Source organism: Lepisma saccharinum, chromosome 1 (genome assembly GCF_977018435.1).
Source record: "Lepisma saccharinum chromosome 1, izLepSacc3.1, whole genome shotgun sequence".
Classification (NCBI taxonomy): Eukaryota; Metazoa; Arthropoda; class Insecta; order Zygentoma; family Lepismatidae; genus Lepisma; species Lepisma saccharinum.
In genome coordinates, this window is record NC_139229.1 from 106,996,823 (window position 1) to 107,019,920 (window position 23,098).

At 39.3% G+C, this 23,098-nt stretch overlaps 1 protein-coding gene across 1 annotated transcript in view; it reads right to left on the bottom strand.

The window, feature by feature from the left end:
- Window positions 1-18,917: 18,917 nt before the first annotated feature.
- Window positions 18,918-23,098, bottom strand: part of LOC145986315 (uncharacterized) — a 151,453-nt gene continuing 147,272 nt past the window's right edge. The window contains exon 3 of the mRNA XM_083120221.1: window positions 18,918-21,314. Coding sequence (XP_082976347.1) covers window positions 19,555-21,270 — 1,716 coding nt within the window. The 5' untranslated portion in view covers window positions 21,271-21,314 and the 3' untranslated portion in view covers window positions 18,918-19,554. The remainder of the gene's footprint in view (window positions 21,315-23,098) is intronic.

The following is a 23,098-nucleotide window of genomic DNA, read 5'->3' on the forward strand; positions in this document are numbered from 1 at the left end:
CAAATGTTTTTTTTCTAGCATAATTGAGTGGTGGAAAATGTATGTATGAAAGCTTGACCAACTCCTCCATCTCATGTATTATTGACCCGTTTTAGCAAATACTTACTTCCCTGAGTCATAAAACAGGCAACTCAACAGAAAGATAAAAGCACAAGGCTCATAAATATAAGACTCACAGGTGTGGCGTTACTTGTTCTCAGAAATTTACAAGGAAAAAAATATGAAACCAGAAAATGAGTTGTCTGTAATTATAGATCTCATGCCAAATTCCATGCAATTCCTAGTACTCAAAGATCTTGTGAGGTCAAACAGTCATACTTACAATTTCCATTTATTTCATTCTCTCTACAAGCAAAACGCTAACCCACCAAAAATTCAAGCGACAAACATAAAACAACAAAAACAGATATTTAAGGAAATATGTGGGATATAGTTCAGGTCTTAAAAATCATATTTCCATATATAATAAACTTATACTAACCACAAGAGGTTCTTTCTTCTAAGTACAAAAGGACCACTGACTCTGTTTTTACATGTCTTGTCAGTTAGTGAGGCTGCAATACTATAGCTAAACAAACAAAAGACTGTTACCTGAGTTCCATCCTGAGTGAAAAAATAAGATAAGTTTTATAAATATATACATATTCCACTTTGGTTCTCCTCGCTACTCTCCCACCAGATACAAATCTGACTAAACGACTCCCTGATATGTAATCCTAGATTGAGAAATCGCTCAGAATTATCAAAAAACATAACATGTAGTATTTATATACATATATCTATATATATATATATAATATTGTGATGACAGACCTGAACCAAACCCATTCACAGTCACATACCTAACAATCGATATACACAAATACAATTCATCTTCCCACAATTGGAACTTGTACCAGATTTAATTTTTTATAAAAGTTCACCGGGGTAATAGGAGAAAATATAGAAGTTGCCCTTCATGTGGAGCAACAATGATATTGTGTACGACAATTTTGTACTATCATTGTTTCACCTCCAGACAACCCCTGTTTAGGTATAACGCACCGGTAAATAGTTACTGTAGGCACATACATGTATCTACCAGACGGAAAAACATTGTTAGGAGTTTTCAATTGCAGAACAATATCACTTGAGGAACTTCCAAAAAAGAAACATCACATCAACCTGAATTGACCAGATTTAATGCCACAAGAAAAAAATCACACCACATTTCTCCATTAAGTTTCTCTTTTTTATATATATGTACACAACACGCTTTGGCTTGAACAACACACTCCTAAAATAAAGCCAAAACATTCACACACATCTTTCCACTTTACTGTAAACTACAATCACACCGACACACAATGCACATTCTGTTATTTTGATAGAAACCTGAACGAAACATTCGTTACAGGAAATCTGACTGAATAGAGACAGATAATTTTCTTCCGTATATTATAATTAGGAGGACTTTATTGACAGTTATCAGAAACAGTAACATTTATTTATTATTTGGATCTGCTTTTTTATGTACAATGATAACAGTATTTAGAAATGGAGGAACAATTGTGCAGTGATATCTTCACAGTTACTCAGGAACAATAGTTTTCTTCATTTGTCATTGATGCAGAAGACAAAGAATATCGCTTACAAGCTTATATGAATGGATTAGTAAGCAAGTTGCTATCCTAATGAAATGTAATTTCAGCCACAATGTGGTTCTACATTTACCAGTATAACTCAGACATATGAATAAAATCTATGAACTGAATGCCAAAGGACCCCAGATCGGATTTGGATGAGCATGGTCTTCGGAGGTTTTTTGTTTATATTTAAAAAATCTGTTTGTGAAAAAAACACTTAGGATGAAAGAGTTTTATTATAAATCGCTGATACAACAAATGAAAGACAAATCGAGCGGCGCAACATTTATCAAAATACAACCGAATTTTCGCATTATTCTGATTCAAACAGTACTGTTACCGTTAAAAATTGGAATGTATTCGTTATCTCTTGTGAACAGAATGCAATTTGCACTCTAAAGGCAGTGGAAGTTCGCGACTTGTCGCCGCGTGTCCACCAACTCTACAAGTATCGTACGAGCAGCAAATTTGCCAGGCAACTGGTTCTAGAGGTTGCTACTAGATGGCAGGAGAGGACTCCTCCTTGGCCGTCGTCTGACGCCTCCAGGGACAGTGCATGAAACGAAGACGTTGGGGGGTTTTTCAGTGTAAATATTTTTCTCGAATTCTTTCGTAGTTAGTACAGGGATGGAGTAAGGTCGCAAGTGCTGGTTCATACTATATTTAAAAACCGGTAAAAAGATATATTGTTCTGCTACCGGAATGGAAAAACTCGATGCATTGCATGCGGTTGTGAAAAGTCTTGCGTTGACAATATAGCCTATCGCGCGATATCGTCGAAACTTTATCGAGAAACTCGTAGCAGCAGTCGATTTTGTTATTAGAAAAGAACTGTGTACATTTGCAGACAATTTATAAATAAACCAGGCAACAAACGATAGCAAATACATTAATTTGGCAACAATAATTTTTTTTTATCCTATCCGTACTGCAGTAGGTTTCTCAAATAGAAATTGTATGAAACGTTTGAAATATGCACGATCCCCTCTCCCTTTCAACTACGAGGAAGGAGCACTGCCAAATGAACTTATCGCAGACACTGCTTGTTTCTTTTCTGAACTATGCGAGTCCATGACTAGCGCAGACTGAGCACCATCTGCGGAAAATGTGGCCGCTTCCCCAAACGAGTCTCATCTTTGACCTTTTTTTTTTTTTTGGTAGGTTCACGAGTTTAGGACACCTTTCCTACTTGTTGCTATATTCTATTCTCGTTGTTAACCAGGCAGTTGAAAAAAGTCGAGAAACATTCGTAGCATAATGAAAACGTTATTTTGGATTATTGCCAGTCCAATTAGTGCCTACAAAACAGCAAAAAGAACATACTTGAGTTTTTTTGTTTTCAAGTCCACTTTATGCACAGAAAGGCTAATCGGGACTGAACCTACAGTTTAAATGTGGTCCGAACCACTATGCGCCTCCACCGGGTAAAAATAACATAATGTATAGTTTCTTTTCAATTGCAGCATCTACGATAATAATCGAAAGTTAACGTGAACAACAAGCCAACGTGCAAGGAGTATATTTATAACAATCCTGTACATTTTGAGTAGGTTAGGTTAGTTAAGTCTAGTTGCCTTAAGTTTGAATTCATGGGAGCCTATTTTTCAAACCCAATAAAATACGCGCGCGCGTGCGTATAAATTAATTCTTGATTACATTTGCCTTTCCTCTTACCACAAAGGGCAACCAGTATAACAATATATTATCTCTTAAGGACCGATGGCTCCAGTTGCAAGTGCACTGCTGTGTTTGCGTGTTCAAGTTGTGTGTGAAAAAGCTATAGTGCTTATATTAACGTGTGGGCATTCTTTACTTTCAGAGGATTCAACACGACCTAAGCATAAAGTATCACGATACATTACAATAAAACCAGGACTTGAAGATCCGACAGAAAAGTACAACTTTTCATTCTTTCCAAGAATAATAGTAATAATAACCATACATCAGCTGACAAGTAGGCCTACTCATACACATTGCGGCCATTCAAAAAGAAAAACTGAATTGGCGTGGTATTGCAAAGTCTGTTATTAGGCAGAACACGTCGTACTGTGTAATAACAAAAAAGGTCTTCATTTTCTTTAGCAATCGTGTCGTGATTTCATATTTTTTCCTCTTTGTCACGCCGCTTCTCATTAGTTGAATAAGGAGGCACCATGCCTGGGAAGTCTCTCACAGCCAATAAACACGTTTTGCTAATTAGTCAGTTTTGTTAAAGCATGCCCGAGTGATGAACCATCTGTGGCTTGACACTTCCAAGAATTCTATGCTCGCGAACAGACATAATTTCTTCCGTTTTCGCCCAATTTTTGCTGCAGTTATTCTAACCCTTAACACAATTAGTCGCTGCTGCTCATGTCTTTCCCACGCGGTCTAATAGGCATGGAGATATATTTTTTTTCCACAACGTTGGATTGTTTTAAAAACGTAAGCACAAGTTACCTAATGATAGGGCCTTGAATTTAGCTCTTGCTGCATTCAGAGACAAGAACAAGAGTCGTGTAGAAATGTATCAACTGTTTTACAACGCAAGATAAAGCGATATTTTTTAGTTCTTCTCTAATTTATTAATGTAACTTGCAATTTATCAAGTAACGACTTTTCTTTGGAAGTTATGAAATTAGTTTCTTCATATTCCAGCAGTTTAAAAGCGGATGACTAAGTGCTTTACAGCCTTAAGGATTTTTTCTTTAGTTATAGTCAGTCACAACACTACAGGAGGGACAGGGTGGGCCACGTCCTGATCCGCAGGAAAATGTCCCCAATTTTTAGAAGGGGTAGGGGGACACAGAAGGTAGAAAGTTTGTACAAAATATTGTATATGATAGTTATGACGCCATTATGTCCCCCCTATCTGCGTCTGTTCCTCCTCCTAAAACTTCTGAGTTCTCTAAGAACGTATTGTTCTTATGTTTCACGAATGTAGTTAGGTTATTGATTACAGAGTTGACAGTATTATATGACAAGTTTGATATATTGTGCACAAATTACTCGAAAGTATTCCCTTATTTTATGTAGGCTATATATTCCGTAATCCGAAAAACAAATTTTATTATTTGAATTAGATACAACGGGGAATATAACGTTTCTTAAAGCAAGGAAATAATTATTGTGAACTCGAAATACTAAAATTACAGTATCATTGAGTTTAATATTGAGCTGCTGGAAAAGTATATCTGCAACTTCTTCACAGAAAGAATTCCGAAACTACAGATATTTTTCTCATTACCATTTCCCATTCTGCATGAATTATTTTAGTTTATGGGATTGCGAATGTTTTGCAAACAAGAGCGTGGGGACGCAACAAACAGAAAACTTGGCTTGCGGAAAATCGAGAAGAATAGTGAATGGGGAGGGAAAGACGAAGGGGATATGGTAGCTAAGATATATGAAGAAAAATGCAGTTCCTTTTGTTGTTTTATTAATAACATGCTTGCGTGTATCCTTCAACCGCCAAAACTTGACGATCTGAAACTCGAGAAGAAAAGGGAACAGGAAGATGAAAGATCAAAACCATGTTGCATGGTAACACTGGTGTTGTCATAGAAACCAAGAGAATACGCGTCTCCTCTGTGCGAGCATGCTTTTTTTCCTTGAAAGTTTTTGTTGCCTTTTTTCACTCCAAAGAATTGTAGTTTGTTTAAGTTTTACTGGTTTCTACTACCTCACACACACGTTCAACTCTTTTTCAAATCGCGAATGTCTGACAACTTTTTTGAGATTGGTGCGTTTGTGGCTACGCATGTATCAAGCTTTCTTGAATCCGAGCTTCACAATATGTTGCCAAGCCCTTCATTGAGGTTGTTGTAAAATGTTTCAAATGTATGTTATGAGAACAAGAATAGTTGATCTTTATCATCGTATGAAGGACTGCATTTCTAAACTAATTACCTAATTTATTAAAATGTCCAGTAGGTTTTTCGAAAGGGTTCAGATTTTTTCCCGATTGACCAAGATAAAGATATTCAAATAGTCCCTTGTGCAGATCACTAACTGTGGGACCGTGGATGATGACAATTTGAATGAAAATTGATGTTAAGTGTTGCTGCTACTCCTATTGTTCTGGGCAACCACTGGCGTACGCAGGGAGAACTGATGAGGCTACAGCCCCTCCCCGAAATGGGAAAATCAAAATTTTGAAATGGAAACGATAATGAACTCTGGGAAAAACGAAAGTAATAAATGCAAATTCCCCTTAAAATGACATCCGATTATTGCCACTGTTGTCTTTGAACAACTTTTAAAACGAAGGTCAAATATTGTATGGTGTGTCCCGCCCCTACCTAGGACTCAGCTATCTGATATCCACTTTAGAATTCCAACCCCCTCCGAAAAGAATTCTGACCCCACTAGTGCGGGCAACGCAACAGTCGTTTCGAGACAGGGTGCGAAATCATTTAAGGCTGGTGGGGGAGAAAGATCATAATCTACAAACCCCCTGCCCCACAAACATACATGTAAATTATACATATTTATAATGTTATAAAAAGTCAAAATAAATTACTAAATTAGTAATTAAAAATAATGTTATTAATTACACACAAATAAATAAATTTGTTATTTTTATATATAGCAACCTTTACTAACTGGTTAAAGATGTTAATAAATTACGAAATAGTTCAAGTGGTTTTATTTAGTTTTTGCTTTATGTTAATATAAATCAATTAGATTTCATAGTTATTATTGTTTTGCATTCTTTATTTACTTTTATTGTGCGTATTGATGTAGATGTGTTAATGATCTCTTGAGAGAGAAAAAGCATTGAACACTCACAACTATACTAATTTGTGTATGTTTTCGATATTATTCTTAGTTCAGTGTATTTGAAATTAAAAGTAATTGCTTATCTTTGTTGTAACAAAAACTCTCTCCCAGGTTCCCCCAGGATTTCGCACCCTGTTTTGAGATGTCACCAGGGAGACAGACGAAACAATCTGCAACGTAACCTTTTCTACTCTGCTATAACAGGAGCCTCTGTGCAAGATAACAGAAAGAAAGGACTCGAGTTTCCTTCTACAAGCTTCATTTTACCAGGGCAAGTTTTCGAACCAACAATGAAACTCGGGGTTGCACTCAGATGACGCTTTTCAGCATGTCCAGTCTTCTTTGAATGGCGATAGAGATGGACAGTGGTTAACAAAAGCTTGACCTCATTCTGAACCATTCTTTTTCATGTGCTTTTCCGGTTAACTGGAGGAAACACAACCCTTATTTTTTGGGGCTGAATGCCTTTCTTTCAAAGCTTGTTTCTTTTAGCTTTACTTATTCAAATTATGCAGGTGTGCTGGTAACTTTGACCAACTCGGATAACGGAAAATTGCATTGACCATTTCGAAGGGTAAATTTGACCCATGGTTTGATTCTATAGAGATTAGGTAACTATCAAGCCGTACTATAATTGCTGCCAACATGATCACGCTGCACAATAATACATTTCTTATGGATTTCTGAATATAATAGTTGCGTTGTTCTCTCCCTCTTCTGTCAAATTACTGAAGGTGGAAAATTTTGGATCTAACTTGGACAGAGAATATAACACAAAAAAGGTGAATATCTACCACACAAATATTTCTTGCAAATTTTGGTGGCAAAACAATAAGTAAATTTTTGATCGACAATAATGTACACAAAGAAATGGAATCTACAAATATTGATTATTTTTAAACAATGAAAAATAGTCGCACTGTTCTGCAAAATTTATAAAAAAATCGCAACGTTAAGCAGCTCTAGGTCAACATTTCTGACCAGCGCTAAAGTTGATTCTATTGGGAAGTTTTTACAACTTTTAGCTTAAATGAAACGTTGGGGGAATGAAATTCGATACGAACGCACCAAATACGTAGTAGGCTAAGCATATTTTATACTTTGTGAAAATTTCCACTCTCGATACGCACAGTACAATTAAATAACTGGCTTTCGTTGAGCATTGTGTTTCAGAATTTTAATTGTAAAACCTTCATTGAAAACAACTATAATTCATCAATAATAAGATACTGCGGAACTCCATTGAATATGAGCTTTGCGTAATTACAATGGAAGAACATGTCCACAGTTCTTCTGTGACTCGATTATTTGTGTCACGCAACGAAGAATGTGCGACGAACTTAGAAAAGGATCCATAGTGGCTTTTATTAGTAATGATCGTAAACGTGCAGGCCTTGTAACGTACTTTATATTGTAGACAAAAGTTCCCGCTATAAATAGCTAGCTCTTCTTTTATCGGTTATTAACAAAAATTTAGCTTCCTTTCAGTACCTAGTTCAAAAAGCCACAGCACTACCCTGACAGATGAATATCGCGAGTGCCTCCCACTTCCTCCCTCGCAAAAATCGCATGAAATCTAAGAAGGAAATCTGAGTTTTTATGATAAGGCACAGCGTACTCTATTCCCTTTTCCGTCTTCCCGAACTCCTCCCAGGGCACGCGTCCCTCTCGCGTTTGCGGTAACTCTCTGAAAGGCAGCCTCGTGCTACTGGCACCTCTCCCCACATTTTTTTCTCTTTTTGGGTAAAAAAGAGGCGAGAGGCGGCAGTTGAGAACGGGCACCTGGCCGGATTGAGGCACAATGGAATATAATCCAGCATGCTGCTCGCTGCACGACTGTACTCCTCCTGAAAATAGACATGTAATTACGGGGCAGAAAAATAGCGATAACAAAACACATGTTCATTACTATCGCTCAATTCTTGCTGTACAGAGAATGATAATTAACTCGTATTTCAGTGATTCCTGCATTTACTGTTCGTTGTTCATTTAGTAACACTGTATTATTGTACTGCCATGATATTTTGCATTTTGCCGTATCTGCGCGACGTTAATCTCTTGTACAAGGTGATCTCTGCCCTTGTATGCATATGATTCCCTGAGTTTTACACAGCTTTACAGTAAGCTGGATTTGGGATTTAAAGGAACAAAATATTGACGAAGATCTTGTAATCCATCTTTGTAATTGTAACGTGTAGGCCTACCACGCTATCTTCTGCCAGGTCGTCACTATACTGAAAGTGGAGGAACTTATGCCAATCACATTGTAGTGAAGTTCGTTTCTTTATTTACTTACTCCTATCGAGCAAAATTACAACAAAGTTGTACATATTACCGCATGTGACAAAGTGAAACATTTACTTACATTCTAATCATTGCCTAACTTACGTTAGTGTATCTTTTCTCCCCCAGTAAATTTGAGAAGTCAAGAAAGCTCCTACTTGTGTTGAACACAGGCGCCACCTGGACTCAATCGCAATGATCTCTTTTCAATTTTTGATTGACAGCTTGGGGGAAACTGGGTTTTGCACCTAACAATACTGGTGGCAGCTAAGAGTGGTGCTCTAAAATCTATTGTATGCATCTGCATAGGGAAATGTGACCTCTTGTGATGAAGAGGTTTTCTAGAGCTTAAAAGAACGAAAAAAAAAACAGGACTATTCCGCGACTGGCACATTCTGAGGTAGTTTTTTCCTCCCCTCTGGGAGAGGGGGGAGGGATTTTTTCTTTTATTTGGAATCGAGTCTCTCATCCTGAGTCAATGTAAAGTTTTCAAACAAAGAAAGGAGCACAAATCGCGAACGCATAAGGTGTACAAATATAATAATCCTCCCTTCTTTATTGTTCAACACACACACATGGTGCTTGCCGAATGGAATCTCGGCGTAAGTCAAACTGTCAGCGTTGTACTTCCTACCTTGTTAGCACAAACCTTATCCTGTGAAGATTCGTCAAATAGTCATGAAATTGTTGATTAGCGCAAATGCTCTACTTATATGGATAACATGTTGCGTTTGTGATGATTAAATTGCTTGTGAAACACTAACAGTTGAACAGAAAAGAGTGAATCCAAATGCTAATTATGTACATCAATGAATTTTAATGTCTAATGATGTAATACCACAAGTTATACTATACAATAAAATTACATATTTTGACCCTGTCATGTTCTTGCCCAGGTAGCTTAAAGAAAGACACTGTCATTTTGAGGAATCATGTTTGTAAAATCCACGTTTTGTGCCATTAGTTGTAAAACGATAAAACGATAATGGAGCGTCCATTTTTATGGTGTCCAAGGCCTGGCTGGGGTACGCTGGTTTGGGAACTACCGATCCTAGTCCTTTTTTTTTGCCCAGAGAAACGAAAAAACGGTCGTGCAATAAATCTGTGAAAGAAGGAAAGATACCGCATCCCATAATGCGGTATCCTTTATGCTCCTGTAATTTGCAACGGTCCTTCTGTCCTGGCTCTCTCTATTCGTTACTTCGTATGACGTTTAGCAGTGGCAGCCATCGTATATATCATTCGTTTTTTTGCGTGCGTGCGTGCTTGTGCGTGTGTTCACCGTATATACGGTGCAGTGGTGTTGAGCGCCGGAACTAATTTGGGACATTGTTACCTTCCTCTGTTCGTAGCAGCATTGAAACCTCACCTGTCTGTAGTGACGTCAGTTTCTTTTTCGTTTTTCTTTGCTATTACGGTAGACATGTTCCACATTCAGACACCACACTGCAGCTAATTCCAATGCAAATTTACCCTCGAACGAAAAAATTATTTAAATGATTTTATTAATATATTCTATTCAAGACTTTTTTTAAACGGAAACGAGTATTCTGCAAAATTATATTTATGAGTATCAAAAATGGAATGCCATTCTGGGGACGATTTTGTCACAAGATTTCAAGGCTAATTTTGTAATGATGCCTGGTAGGAATGTTGTTCTGCCGCGGTGAACGTATATTCAAAACTGGTCACTGATTCCAAGCTAACCACTATAAAATATCTGCCCAAAAGTTAAAACTCCTGCTGCAGTTGTCAAAAATTTCTCGGTTGGCGCCACAAAAGATTGTAGAGACATTTTTCACTTGTGTATACACATCTTCAGCTACATTTTAAGAACTATTCAGAAGGTTCAGTGTATATGTAGAACGCCATATATGGCTGATATGCATGAGTAGAGCGACCATGATGCCAAAACTAAACATGAAGGCAAATTATAAACTACCAACTCTACTTCCTGTATCTTAGGTATGTTATGATGTAACAAACGTAAACATCTACTGCGACATACAAAAAATCTTTGAATTATAATCTTATTTTTAGAGATGTGTTGGGGAATGAGAAAAACACGTCACCAACAAATAGTCATTGGATTTTTTTAACCCTCCCCTTATCACAAGATGATGTCGGACGTTCTGCTCCCAACGTGGTCTTTCAAAGGACGAGTCAGTACACCCGACCAGCACCATACATTCTCTCCCCTTTCCACCCACCGAAAATTTCCCGGGAGAGAATCCCACAAGGTTCGTTTCCGAGGATTGGAAGGGGGAGGGAGGGGGTTTCATTTCCTCATCCTGATCAAATCTTAGGGTAGGGGGATGCGAAGAGTGTACCAGGGGTAGGTCGGAAGAGAAAGAGAAAGAGAGTGCAAATCCCTGTAGATAAAAAATATCCAACCCACAAGCCCGGTAAAGTGGAGAGTAGCGACGAGGAGGGAAAAAAAGTGACTCACACTCCGCCTGCAGCCCTCCAAGGAACTAACACGGACAACACAGCCTCTGCATTTCTTTTAAAAGCAACTTCCCATAACTCAATTTGTACATTACATATTGCCAGCAGCTAGACTACCTGTAGCATGAACTCGAACGCGAAAGAAACAGAAATAGAGTACAAATATGGGCAACGATGAAATCGAAAAGACTCGGGAGAGATTACTACACATCACGTGAAATGAAAGTAGTGTAAGAAGAAAATATTCATACCAGGCTGGTAAATAATAGTTCTGTAATTGACTATTAACAAAAATAAGAATGGAATGTTGCATAATCGGGTTATTCTGAATGGTATATTAACGATAATCTCTCTAGTCATTGCGTATGCATGTAAAACAGGCGCGGTTGGCCCTATAGCGCACAGGATCAGTGAACCCCCAGTAATATACGATAATCACCTCGAGAATGAACAATAAACAATGTCTTTACATTTTCACATTATTTCGCTAAAAATTCTACACAATAAGTCATGTATTTGTGCCCGTAACACGGCGAACTCTCTTGCTGAGAAGAAGAAACCGCGATTCGGCCGCCCTGATACAGACCCTCAGTTGAACCCCCACAGGACAGCTCGTGCCATTGTGAAAGCTTCGTGCGGGAGCAGAAGCGCGAGGAGGGTATAGGACAAAATACATGGGAGATGAGATTTGCAGAACCTATGTTCAACCCAACGGTCATGCGCAGTTCGTTCTCTCGCAGAAGGCGCGGGACAAGGCTCCGATCTCGTTGCTTCCTCCCTTCCAGTGTTGCTGTGTGCGGTTGAAGTTTGAAGCGCACACATTACATATTCAATATTCTCTTTGTATCATTTTTGTACTGAACTTCTTGGAATAAATGCAAAATTGTGGCAGAGATGGATGAGTGGAAACAAATAAAAGCTGGAATTAGATGCGATGAATTAAAATAAAGGAGATACATTACCAAAATAGCTCGTGCATGCATTCAGAGGTTTTTCCTTAAAGGTGGAAACACTTCGGGTTCGCGAAAGAGAAAGAATGGCGCGAAGACGTGACTCGCTGTCGCCCGGTGTCAATCGTCTCAAGTTTGTTAGTTTTTGAAGTGCTTGGATACTTGTTGGAAAGTATTAAGTGATGCTGCGAGTGAAGCGAGGGATGGACTTTACCTAGGTTATGTCACATGATGCAGTGTAGGCGTTGCAGTCCGCGCAGGTAAGAAATGACCGATAGAAATGCACGTAATTAACGTAAACGAACTTCCTTGTCCACTGAAAAAAAGCGTGTGCTGGTCGACCAGCCCCAAATTTGAACAATTTCTCTATCTTGTATCAATGAAAGGGTCTCAGGTTCGATTTCTAGTATGCACATGCCATTAGTTGCCATTTCCCTTTAATAAATGTAGGACCAGTTCTGATTAGTCGGCATGGACGTCCGGAAGGGGAAAAGGGGGCAGCCCCCCATGGAAATTGAATGTAAACCAAAAATTATATATTACACGCATATAATTTAATTTCAGTCACAGTAATTTTTGGTAATTATTATAAAAGCGTTGCAGTAACTTCAGACTGAAGGAGTGTTTTTTGCTCCTCCTGAGGAAAAAATATATTACTTGCCCCTACTTGAGGACGTCCATTCCAACAAAACTCAACTTTTTTCATAAAGGCGCAATTTATTGTAGTTTCAGCCCTAATACAAAACCTTATACTCCCATATAAAAAAAATTCTGGACAAATCTTTTAAGCCCGCCCCCCCCCAATCCTTTTGTTAGGCGAAGGAAGTTTATTTTGCGGAAACTGAATATATGTCACATGACTTCAGTGAACCCCCGGGTAAATAATGCACGAGCCGCGCCTGATGTAAAAGCATGCATGTCTAAGATAGATTGTTTTATTCGGGAACTGTGGACATAATAAATAATGAATGAATGAATGTAAATAATGGAATACTCACTATTTGCATAAAAAGCCACTGCTACACATTGTGTGTGAAATTATAAATAGCTTCGGAGTACGGAGTCACGGGTAAAGCAATGATGATTTGAATCTAACTTGAGCAATTTGGACCAATGACAGTATTGACAGATCGAATAAGTAAAAAAGAGCTAAATCACACCCATAAAATTGGAACTAAAACCACATTAAGTACCTAGATTTACAAAAATTTGGCTAATCACAGTAGGTCAGGGTTTCAATACTATGTAAAGATGGCATTCACTTGCATATAACGAATCTTCTTTGTGCGAATTAGTCTAATCAGAACTAAAAGTGGAATCTATGACACTGACTTGCGCGCATCCACTGGGAAGCGAACCCAGAAACATCTTATTACAAGACAATATGGATTTATCACCAGTACTGACATTTGAGTAAGAGGCAACAGAATGCTTTGTAACATTAAAAAAAAAAGAAGAGACAGAAATGTGACGTGTGTTATTTATATACACAAAAAAAAGCCAGATTTGGAGTTGTATTTTCATTCATAGAACTATAATGCTCCATTGAGTTAACTAAAAGTGCGTGATTAACTTCTTAAAGACTTGAGTGGGCAACAGTGTAATGAAATGATATTCCCATAATTGGAATATAGTGAATAAATCAATGTTAACATAATTTGAATGTGAGGTTGAATAACACATTTTTTTTTTCAAATACACGCCATAATTGAAAGATAGATGTTTGTAGCCATGTATTCGTTTCCACCTCGATCATAATGTCGTGACACCGTTTATGGAAGCAACACTTGACACGCGTATTTAGTATAATCTTCTAACGCGGTGATTTAAAAAACAACATAAAAACTAAGAATTGTACATGAACAATCACAATTCGATGATTGTACAGAATAATTATGTACGCACGCGAGTGAAAAAAGGTTCATGTGATCAATTTTTCTTGACGTAGAGAAGTAGAAGCTCCTACCCCTTCCAATTTCGCACATTCGTCGAAAGGAAGATAACTGGATGAATAATAATGAAAGCATTATAAAAGGCAATTTTTCAAACGTCCTCCATTAGGATCGCGGGCGTCCAAGCGGCAAGACACGTTGTCTCTTTGTGTGTCCCATATTGTTTAGCCGAGGGAAATTAATTTAAGAGACGATGCCCCACCCCTCCCTGGGCCCCCAGTTTGTTTGGTAAAGTTCGTAATTAACCGGTCTGTAATGGAAACTGCAGGGATGTTGAACAGCAGAGCGCGAGGGGAGAAGAACGTCGTTCCCATGGCAACCGCCAACCTTATTTTGTCCCCAGTAAAAGGGGAGAGAAAAAATTGGGGGACAAGAAATTGCACAACCAGCCCGGTGATGAGAAAAAAAGTAACGTATCTCAGAAGTTAGTTCACAAGGGGTCGCGGAAGAGGCAGATAAACGTTATCAAAATTTATAGTAATATTAGATAGAAACTACAAAAGAGCGTCATAAGTTATCCTTTTGTTTGTTGAGCAGAGATCATATCAACAACAGAACGTTTGAATTTGCACAAACCGTGTAAAATGAGCAGCGATTGCTGAAAGAAAAATCTCTCAACGTCGAATCCAAAGATGCGAACTTCAGGCTTCCCCGTAACTTAGCCTAGCGACACTGTCCCATGCCAGGGTTTCAAATGCTGTGGTGGATGTAAGAGTTGTTGAGTGCTATCCTACAAACATTGTACTTTCACTTCTCACAAACTCTTTTCTATGCTCTAAAATAACAACAAATAAGCACGATGCTGCCACGCGATGTCGAAAACAGAACAAGATTTAACAATAAATCTGTGTTATCACCTGATTGAAGTCTTACATTCATAAAAAAAGTAGGAACTGGATTTACAGGTAAGGAAGCAGAGGGGTTGTATCCCACAATGGCTTTCACTTGAAACCCGGTTTCTTCATCCTGCATTTGATCGGCACGAGGTTGGAGTGCCCTCAAATTTTGATACCGGTCCGATAAAAAAAAAGTTGAATGGGGAATAGAATAAGGGAAAAGAACTAAAAAAGAGGACTAAAAAAACATCCCCAACTCACACAGACCCGTTCATAAATCAAAGCGTAAAAAAAGGTCCGATAGAGGCTGGTTTGGTGATGAGAAGGCAACACACGACCAGCACGCGAATGTGGAAGCATTGAATAATCGACCACACACGCGTCGCGGTTTTTTTTTATTCCATCAAAAACTGCCAATATCACACGACAATTTCAGGTCTTTTTGCAAGGAAAGACAAGTTTGAGAGTCCATAATGTGTTTAAGATTTAAGACTTGATGTTCTTCCTGGAAAATCCGAAACAAACCTTTCTAAAAGGAAATTATAACTAATATTCTTTTCAAGATAGTCAAGAAGATTCTACACTACCTTAGCATTCAGTCGATTTATACTACCTTTGCACAAAAGTAGAATTTAGGAACTTCTTTTCAGTGTTTTAATAAGACACGGAGTTGATATTTTTCCTTCTTCCAATGACTTGTGATTTAAACGTATTAACATTGAGTGATAATGTTAATAAGTAAAAATTGTTGATTCTTTTCATGAGTTCAATTAGTGAATTCAGCTCCAATTCGATGCTCTTGTCTTCTGCAACATAACGTTGGAAACAGTCAAGTACCGATGACCTTACAATTTGTCTGCAAACAGGCAAATACAGGCCTACATGTGAAACAAATTACCTCTAACACGTACTATTACACAACACAAAACTACCCCATCTAACAGTTAGTCCCCGTAATACAACAGCTCTCTCTCAGCAGTAAACAGTTTCATAATAAAATGAAGTGAGCAGCCATGTTGGAATATTTTAATTCTTTATTTTTATAAAAAGTCAGTCTTTCAATCACCTTGTATGTAATACTAGTGAGTTTGTGACGGAATGTCTTGCGTATATAAATAGATTAATGTGCTCACATGTCAGGAGGGTTTCGTCTATTTACATGGGAAATTCGGAAACGTAATGTCATATTAATCTACCTACACCCGTGTTATGTACAATAAAAAAAGTGGATCTTGGTCCAAAAAAGTTAAAACCCTGTTCGTACAGTACATGTGTGTTCAAAACTTCAAAATTAAAACGCAACTAAATTCATATTTCTACATCTAAATGCTCTGACACAATACACAATATTTATAAAATCTCTCTGTATATATAATTCTATAGGAAAATCATCAAATAAGAAAGTAGAAGATCCCTGAATGGAGAAGTAAATATACACAGTACAAAAAAAAAAAACTATCACGTACAAACCTTTACGTTTGAAACCTAAAGACCAAGAACTCACCAAAAATATATCTGCAACATGTTTTGACTGTTACATAATTTTCGGAAATAATTATATCACCGGTATAAACGACACATCCGTCTAACATGCACTAAGCACAGAAATATGACTCTCAGTCCCTGTAAGGACTCTAAAATAAAAAAGGTAGGAAATGAGCTTGTAAAATATACCAAAACTTCAGGAATTGGCTTAATTTTTTGAATAAAATATGTAGGGCTACCTCGAAAATATTACGACCCTTGGTTTGAGAATGATATACCACAGAAAATAACATTATAAGTGACTTAACGGCTTGAGGTTGCAATTACATAGTTAATAACGCAATATATGTCATCCCTTTGTTTAATATTATTGCACGTAATGCAGGAATTCGCGTATTAACTTATATATTTACACATCTACACATACAAATGTAGTTGAAGTACACATATTCCTCTGTGGAAAAGTTATTTTTTGTTATGCTTAAATATCAATTTTGTAAGGATTACTAAATTTTAATTGACCTGTACCGAAAACTATTAATCCTTTGTGGAATGTAATATCTTGATCTATATCTTATTATGCACCTTGAAACATTGTTTCAAATAAAAAAAGCAAATAAACATACACACGCAGTATATAATATCTAAACCATGATCAAAGCCTCACTTTTAACATTGCTGGTTGTAAGAATATATATAACTTTCGGTTGTGTTGCGATATTACCGAGTCATAATGTGACATGAATTTCAGTTTACAACATTATATTATCAATACATTAAAAGTTTATCATAATATTTATTATATTTGTTAATAAACATAATGTTTATTAATGTTAAATAATAAATTACCGAAATCAAGTTTTCGTCGATATAATTTTTATTCTAAAACAGGGTCCAAAAATAGTTGTATTTAATCGTAACTGATTACATAAAAATGTTACTGCATACTTTCTGGAGGTAAAAATTGCGAATTTCAGCATAGGCAGAATAAACAAATTTAATTTTTCTACTTCCTAAGCAAATATTACAATACGGTAACAAAGAAAAGCAAAATGTTTTATTAACATAATTAAGGTTTTGTGTGTGTAGATTTATGCATATTAACTGTGTTATGTAGAATTTTTCTTTGCTGGTTATGATATCTAAGCTTATCTTTCATCTGTTTTTGTGGAAGATGACTTAGCGTTAGTAGGGTGATGGGTACCCTTACCTATCATAAAAGCTCGTGTAAGATTTTAAATAATAAGTATAAAGAGTTGGAAAACCACAAAGGAGCATCTATATTCGCACAGTACACGTTTTCCTTTTCAAAAACAAGTCTCCTTTTTCATGTGCTATTCCAAAGGAAGAGCTTGCAACGCCGGAAACCGAATTTTCATCCTTGGGTCATTGCCCCTTTTGAGCATTAGCATGCCAGTTCAACTTTTGTCGGAATCTGAAGGAAAATTTACTCCGCGAAGAGTTGAGGGCGGTGCTATTGGTTCAAATTCTTCGGTTCTCGTTTCAGGTTCAAGGTGAAACAGAACTTTTTTCCCTTTTCTTTTTCTTCAAAGCAAGCTTCCTTTTCCCGTTGGTAACCCCCCTCAGGACACAGAAGTTGTGGAGTAAACAAGTTCGGAGGTATACAGGTACCCTACCTTTCAATCTTTCTTCTCTCTGCTTTTCCACTTGCCAGTTATGGGGGCTCTGCGAAAAGGAAGGTACTTTATTTTTCAAAAACCTCCCCCTTCCTCTTTTTTTTCGCCACGCATTCCCCAACACTCCACCCTGAACAGAAGATGAAAAAGGCCACCCCCAATTCTCATGGTTAACACAGAATACTTCACCCACGTTATACAAAATTCCCATTTGCTCATTCCTTTATGCCACTCGCACAATATACTGCAGAGAACCTGAACACTTTACCTGAGTAAACATTGTGAAAAATATTGCATAATCGCATTTCTACTTTCGGAAACGATGAATTTTTGAGAAGTGGAAGCTAGTGGAAGCTAATTCATCTTCCGGATTAACCACAAAATTTGGGGGGGGGGGGAAGTCATAGCATTTTTGTGGTACAGAGCACAAATAGCTGATGACATTTTCTTGAGTTGGCAATGAAAGCTGTATTGGCTAATTTGGTGAGAAATAATATTGCAGCATCAACTTCTTCACCATTTCTATTAGTTTTCAATGCAGGGTTAACTTGAAAAGCCAGCAATGTTTTTAAGTGATCTTTGAAGTGCTATATCATGGTATGGTGCATTATCACTACCCCTTTTGAGACTAAAAGAAGAAATCTTGGTAACTCTCAGCGTCAAAATCCTGATCCTCGCTTTGAATTAATAAATACTAAAAACTCCAGCTACGATAGCGAGTGCAGGAAATGACTACTTGACACCGTAAAACAATAACATCCTCAGTGAGATCGAAGGTAACTTTCAACAAATCTTAAATGACCAGAATAAACTAATCCTGAGACTTACTTAGCTTTGGTTTCTCTCCATTGCAACCTCATATCACTTCGATTTGACTAAGGGCTGGAAGCTAACACAATCGCTCCAGCCAAGAATATTCTGACAAAGAATGAGTCGCAGAAGAGTGATGCGGGAAGCGCGTGTTATAAATACATCTAAACTCCAACAATAGACGCACTTCCGCACAACTTTGAGACTCTCCCATCTCGCGAGTCCTCAAAACTTCTTGTTATTTCTTTCGAGGTAACCCACCATACCTTTCAAAAGCAGCAGCCTGGTAACAATAGTTAAAGGATTGCTCACAAGAATCAGGCAAGATGTGGAGGCATCGTGGAACATGAAGGAACAGTTCAGGAGAAAAACTTTTCATAAAATCTCTTATGCAATCAATTGAAAAACTGCAAGTATAACCAAGAAACGGAGCTACCTTTACAAACAACAATAGATGATATTAATGCAGTATTTAATATTGAGGAACCTTGTTTACGCTCCATTCACGTTCTCTGTGATGGCCTCTACATCCTGCTTCTTTCCCAGAAAAAGAAAAAATGAATAATTACTTACAAATCCCTGAATAACTTCCTCCCGGAATTCTTTGGGCTAGGACATTCCTTTCTTTGAGAGTGGGAGGAATTTTTACACTAAGTTTATAATCACCTTTTTCCTTTTCTCTGTACTCACTGTACACGTTGACTATAGATACCCGTACCACATAAAAAAACCAGAGGAACATAAGTGCGTCTCAGGAAGCTGATGAACTAGGAGACAGGTGGTTTGATCAACCCTAATGGCTCTGCAGTCCCATTCTCACCCGGCGACTGGAGGATGTGATGCCTTCGTAGTTTTGGATGCCGATGGTCGAGGTAATTGTTGTGATGATTGTTGTGGTTGTGAATGTGATTGTGGTTGTACTCGGTGCTGGAACCGTTGGAGTCTTCGCCCGATTCCTCGTCGATGCCTCTGTGGGAGAAGGCCGTCGGATGCCGACGCCTCAGGTGCCTGCCGCCGTCCCCGTTCCCGGTGCTCATGGACAGGTCCTCCGGTTCCGTTTGCTCCGGAAGACTTGGCAGGAGACCCGCAAGGGTTGGATTTACGGGGTCCGGAGTTGTGATGGTGGCCGCAACCGTTGGCAGAGCTTGCATCCGGATGACCCTCCGAGTTTCCCTCGCTTTCCTCTCTCGCTTCTTCTCCAGGATGAGTGGCGTTGTCGGCGCCAGGTCCAGCAGCATCTGGTCGGTCTCGTCTTCGTCTTCTTCATCCTTGAGGGACGGTTCCGGTTCCTCGGTGACCATCTTTGCACGTCTCCCGCGTCTGGGTTTGCCGATGCTGTTCTCGTCCATTGGACACTTGTGGTGCATCAGGTGGTGGCGTCTTCTGAACCTTCCGCTGCAGCGTAGGCATTCGAAGGGTTTCTCGCCCTTGTGGATGAGCATGTGGGCTTTTAGCTGGTTGGAATCCGAGAACCGTGACGTGCAGAGCTCGCAAGCGTACGGTCGCTCTCCAGTGTGGACTCGAAGATGGCGGCGCAGGTTGGCCACCTGGACGAACTGCCTCTCGCAGTGTGTGCAGTGGTAAGGTTTCTCGCCGGTGTGCAGACGCATGTGAGTCTTGAGATGGTGATCGCGCGTGAACCTCTTGTGGCACTCGCGGCATTCGAAAGGCTTTTCGCCGGTATGTGTCCGTTCGTGGTTCTGGAGGACGTGCTTGTACCCGAAGCAACGATTGCAAACACTGCACACGAATATCTTGTCTCGACCCGGACCGTCCTTCACGTTCTCTCCGCTGCTCTTCTTCCCGTTGGTCTCGTGGCTGCTGCCGTTGGACGGAGGAGAGGATCCGGACGTCGGAGGCGACAGGGTGTCCGGTTTGATGTCCGGAACTAGCTGGGTTATTTGCGTCGTGTCCATCGGAGAGGAATCTTGGTCCAGCTTCAACTTCCCGTCACCGGACCTCGAGCCGTGGTGTTTCCTTGGACCGTTCTTCCCGTTGGAGGAATTGGAATTACAGGAATTGGGCGAAGGCGACGAGGGTGGTGGAGGGGACTGATGGTGTTGACCACTAATTGACGACAACTTCGACCAGTTGAAGAGGGACCCCCTCGTCAGCGCCCCGTGCTGAAACAACGCTGGACCGGATGCGAAAGTCGCATGGAGGCTGACGGGAATACCTGAGACGGGTGGATTCGCAGTCTGCAGAAGAGGTAACCTCAAAGGACCCGCCGCCATCATCTGTGAGGCTGCGGCCGAAAGCAGCGACCCGGGAGCGGCACCGAAGAGGGCAGCGGCGGCGGCCTGTTGACTGGCGAGAAGAGGAAGTCCTGCTCCGGGGCCGAGGCCGGAAAATGCCGCCGCTGCTGCGGCCGCAGCAGCCGAGGTGACCATGCTGGACGGCGAGCAGTCTTGTGGGGGGCTGTCTTGATTCCGTGGTACCTGGAGTCGGTTTCCAACCGTGTCCGGTTCCGTAGTTTCCTTCATCCCTGTCCTTAAATTCCTGGCGTGGCTGCCTACAGCCACTATACCTGCGAAAAAAGAAGAAAATAGTATATCAGTAAGACCGTTTGGAAATTTCATATTCGTATACAACATTGTAAGACAGGTTGTAAAACAATAAAACTAAGGAGTTTAACACTTCTGACAGAATGCGAATTATATCATGGATAACAAAAGTATGAAAGAGAAACCCGTCCCTACCCTTTCTTCACATTATCATCACCAAGGGATTTCGTTCGTGTGGGATCAAAATATGACCGACATTTATTCAGGTGAGCTGTTTCTTTCGAGGTTATAGCTGGTAAGATTCTCTCTCTTTCTCTCTCTCTCTGTATCCTTTCCTCTCTGTCTCTTTCTCTCCCCCTTTCTGATTGTAGGTCTACGATAGAAATTTTGAAGATTTTCCATATAGCATACTTGGATTAGGGGGAAGGGAAGGGGGTGGGCTGGGCTGGACTTATTTCAGAGAGGATTACAGTTCACCGATACCTTTGTTTCTCAATCTTCAAAAGCATAAAGTAGAAAAGCCATTGATATGTGAATGTTCACATAATCAAAAGCTCTTCTTAAATCCAGTACGATGTAATTCAATTACAACTGGAACAACACATTTCCATGGTATAGATCCATCACCTCATTTGAAACCCTGGCATGGGAGCAGTGGCGCTAAGTCATGAGCAAGTCTGTAGTTCGCATATTTTCAGCTCTTTCTGATGTCTTGGCGCTAGGATAGCTGACGGATTCTTCAAACAAGCCTCGTACATTACTCTGGTCCGCACATAATAAATCATTTCCGGAGGAACATTCGGAAAACATATTACAAACTCTCTGCCTGATGTTGCATTTTTAAAGGTTGCGAAATAGGTCGTAACGTTTTGGCGAGAACTTAATAGCTCGATTTATTAACATTTCTCCGGTGTTTCCCGCCGTGTTCTTTCGCCTCCTCCCCTCCCTTCTGCTTCCTGGAGCGCTGTGGCCATGTTTGCGGCCAGTTAAAATTAGCCGCCCGCCAAGTAATTCACGACCGGAATTTATTTCACAATAAGTCATCCCTCGGTCTCTGTTCTTACCCTCTAAGAACAAACACCCTAACCTTTTTTTCTTTTCCTAGCGTCGTCCTCTTTGCCAAAATAAAGAAGAGGGTGGATCACACGATGTGGATGTTTTGAAGGGTGGGAAGAGAGAGGGAACTAAAAAAAAGTTTTTGGCAGGGAGCACTAACCTCTTGGAGTGGCAGGCTTCCTGCTCGCCGAATCCCTCGGGGGATGAATGACGTCACATGGCCAGTGTAGCTAACCCTTGCGGCTTAATCGTTGATTTAGGTGCAATATAACGGTACTTATTTTTTTCCCCTTTTGTATCGACCTTCAAAGGTTTCTGCTTTTCTTCATGGCGTTGTATGCCTGAAGAGATAGGTGGATACGAAGCATGACTATCGTTTGAGATCAGAAATGCCTCTAGTTTGAGAGTTTGTATGTTACGTTCAACATTTAACTTTCCATTCACCAAATTTGACTTCGCTTGACATCTATTGATCAACGTTAAACTTATACTATAATACATCTGTAATGCAAAATTACTAAAGCTATCAACACTATTATCTAATATTATTCGAAACCGCAGTTACCGCGTCGTTTTTCCTCCAGTATTTTCATTGACTTAAATTTGTTTCTTAGTTGCTGCATGCTACTAGAATAATTTTGCCACAAACTGATATTGGAAGGGCGAGCAAAACTTATTACATGATAGAATGCTACTAGTTAAATGATAATAGTTATATCTCAAACAGGATATTCAAGAAAATAGTGATATA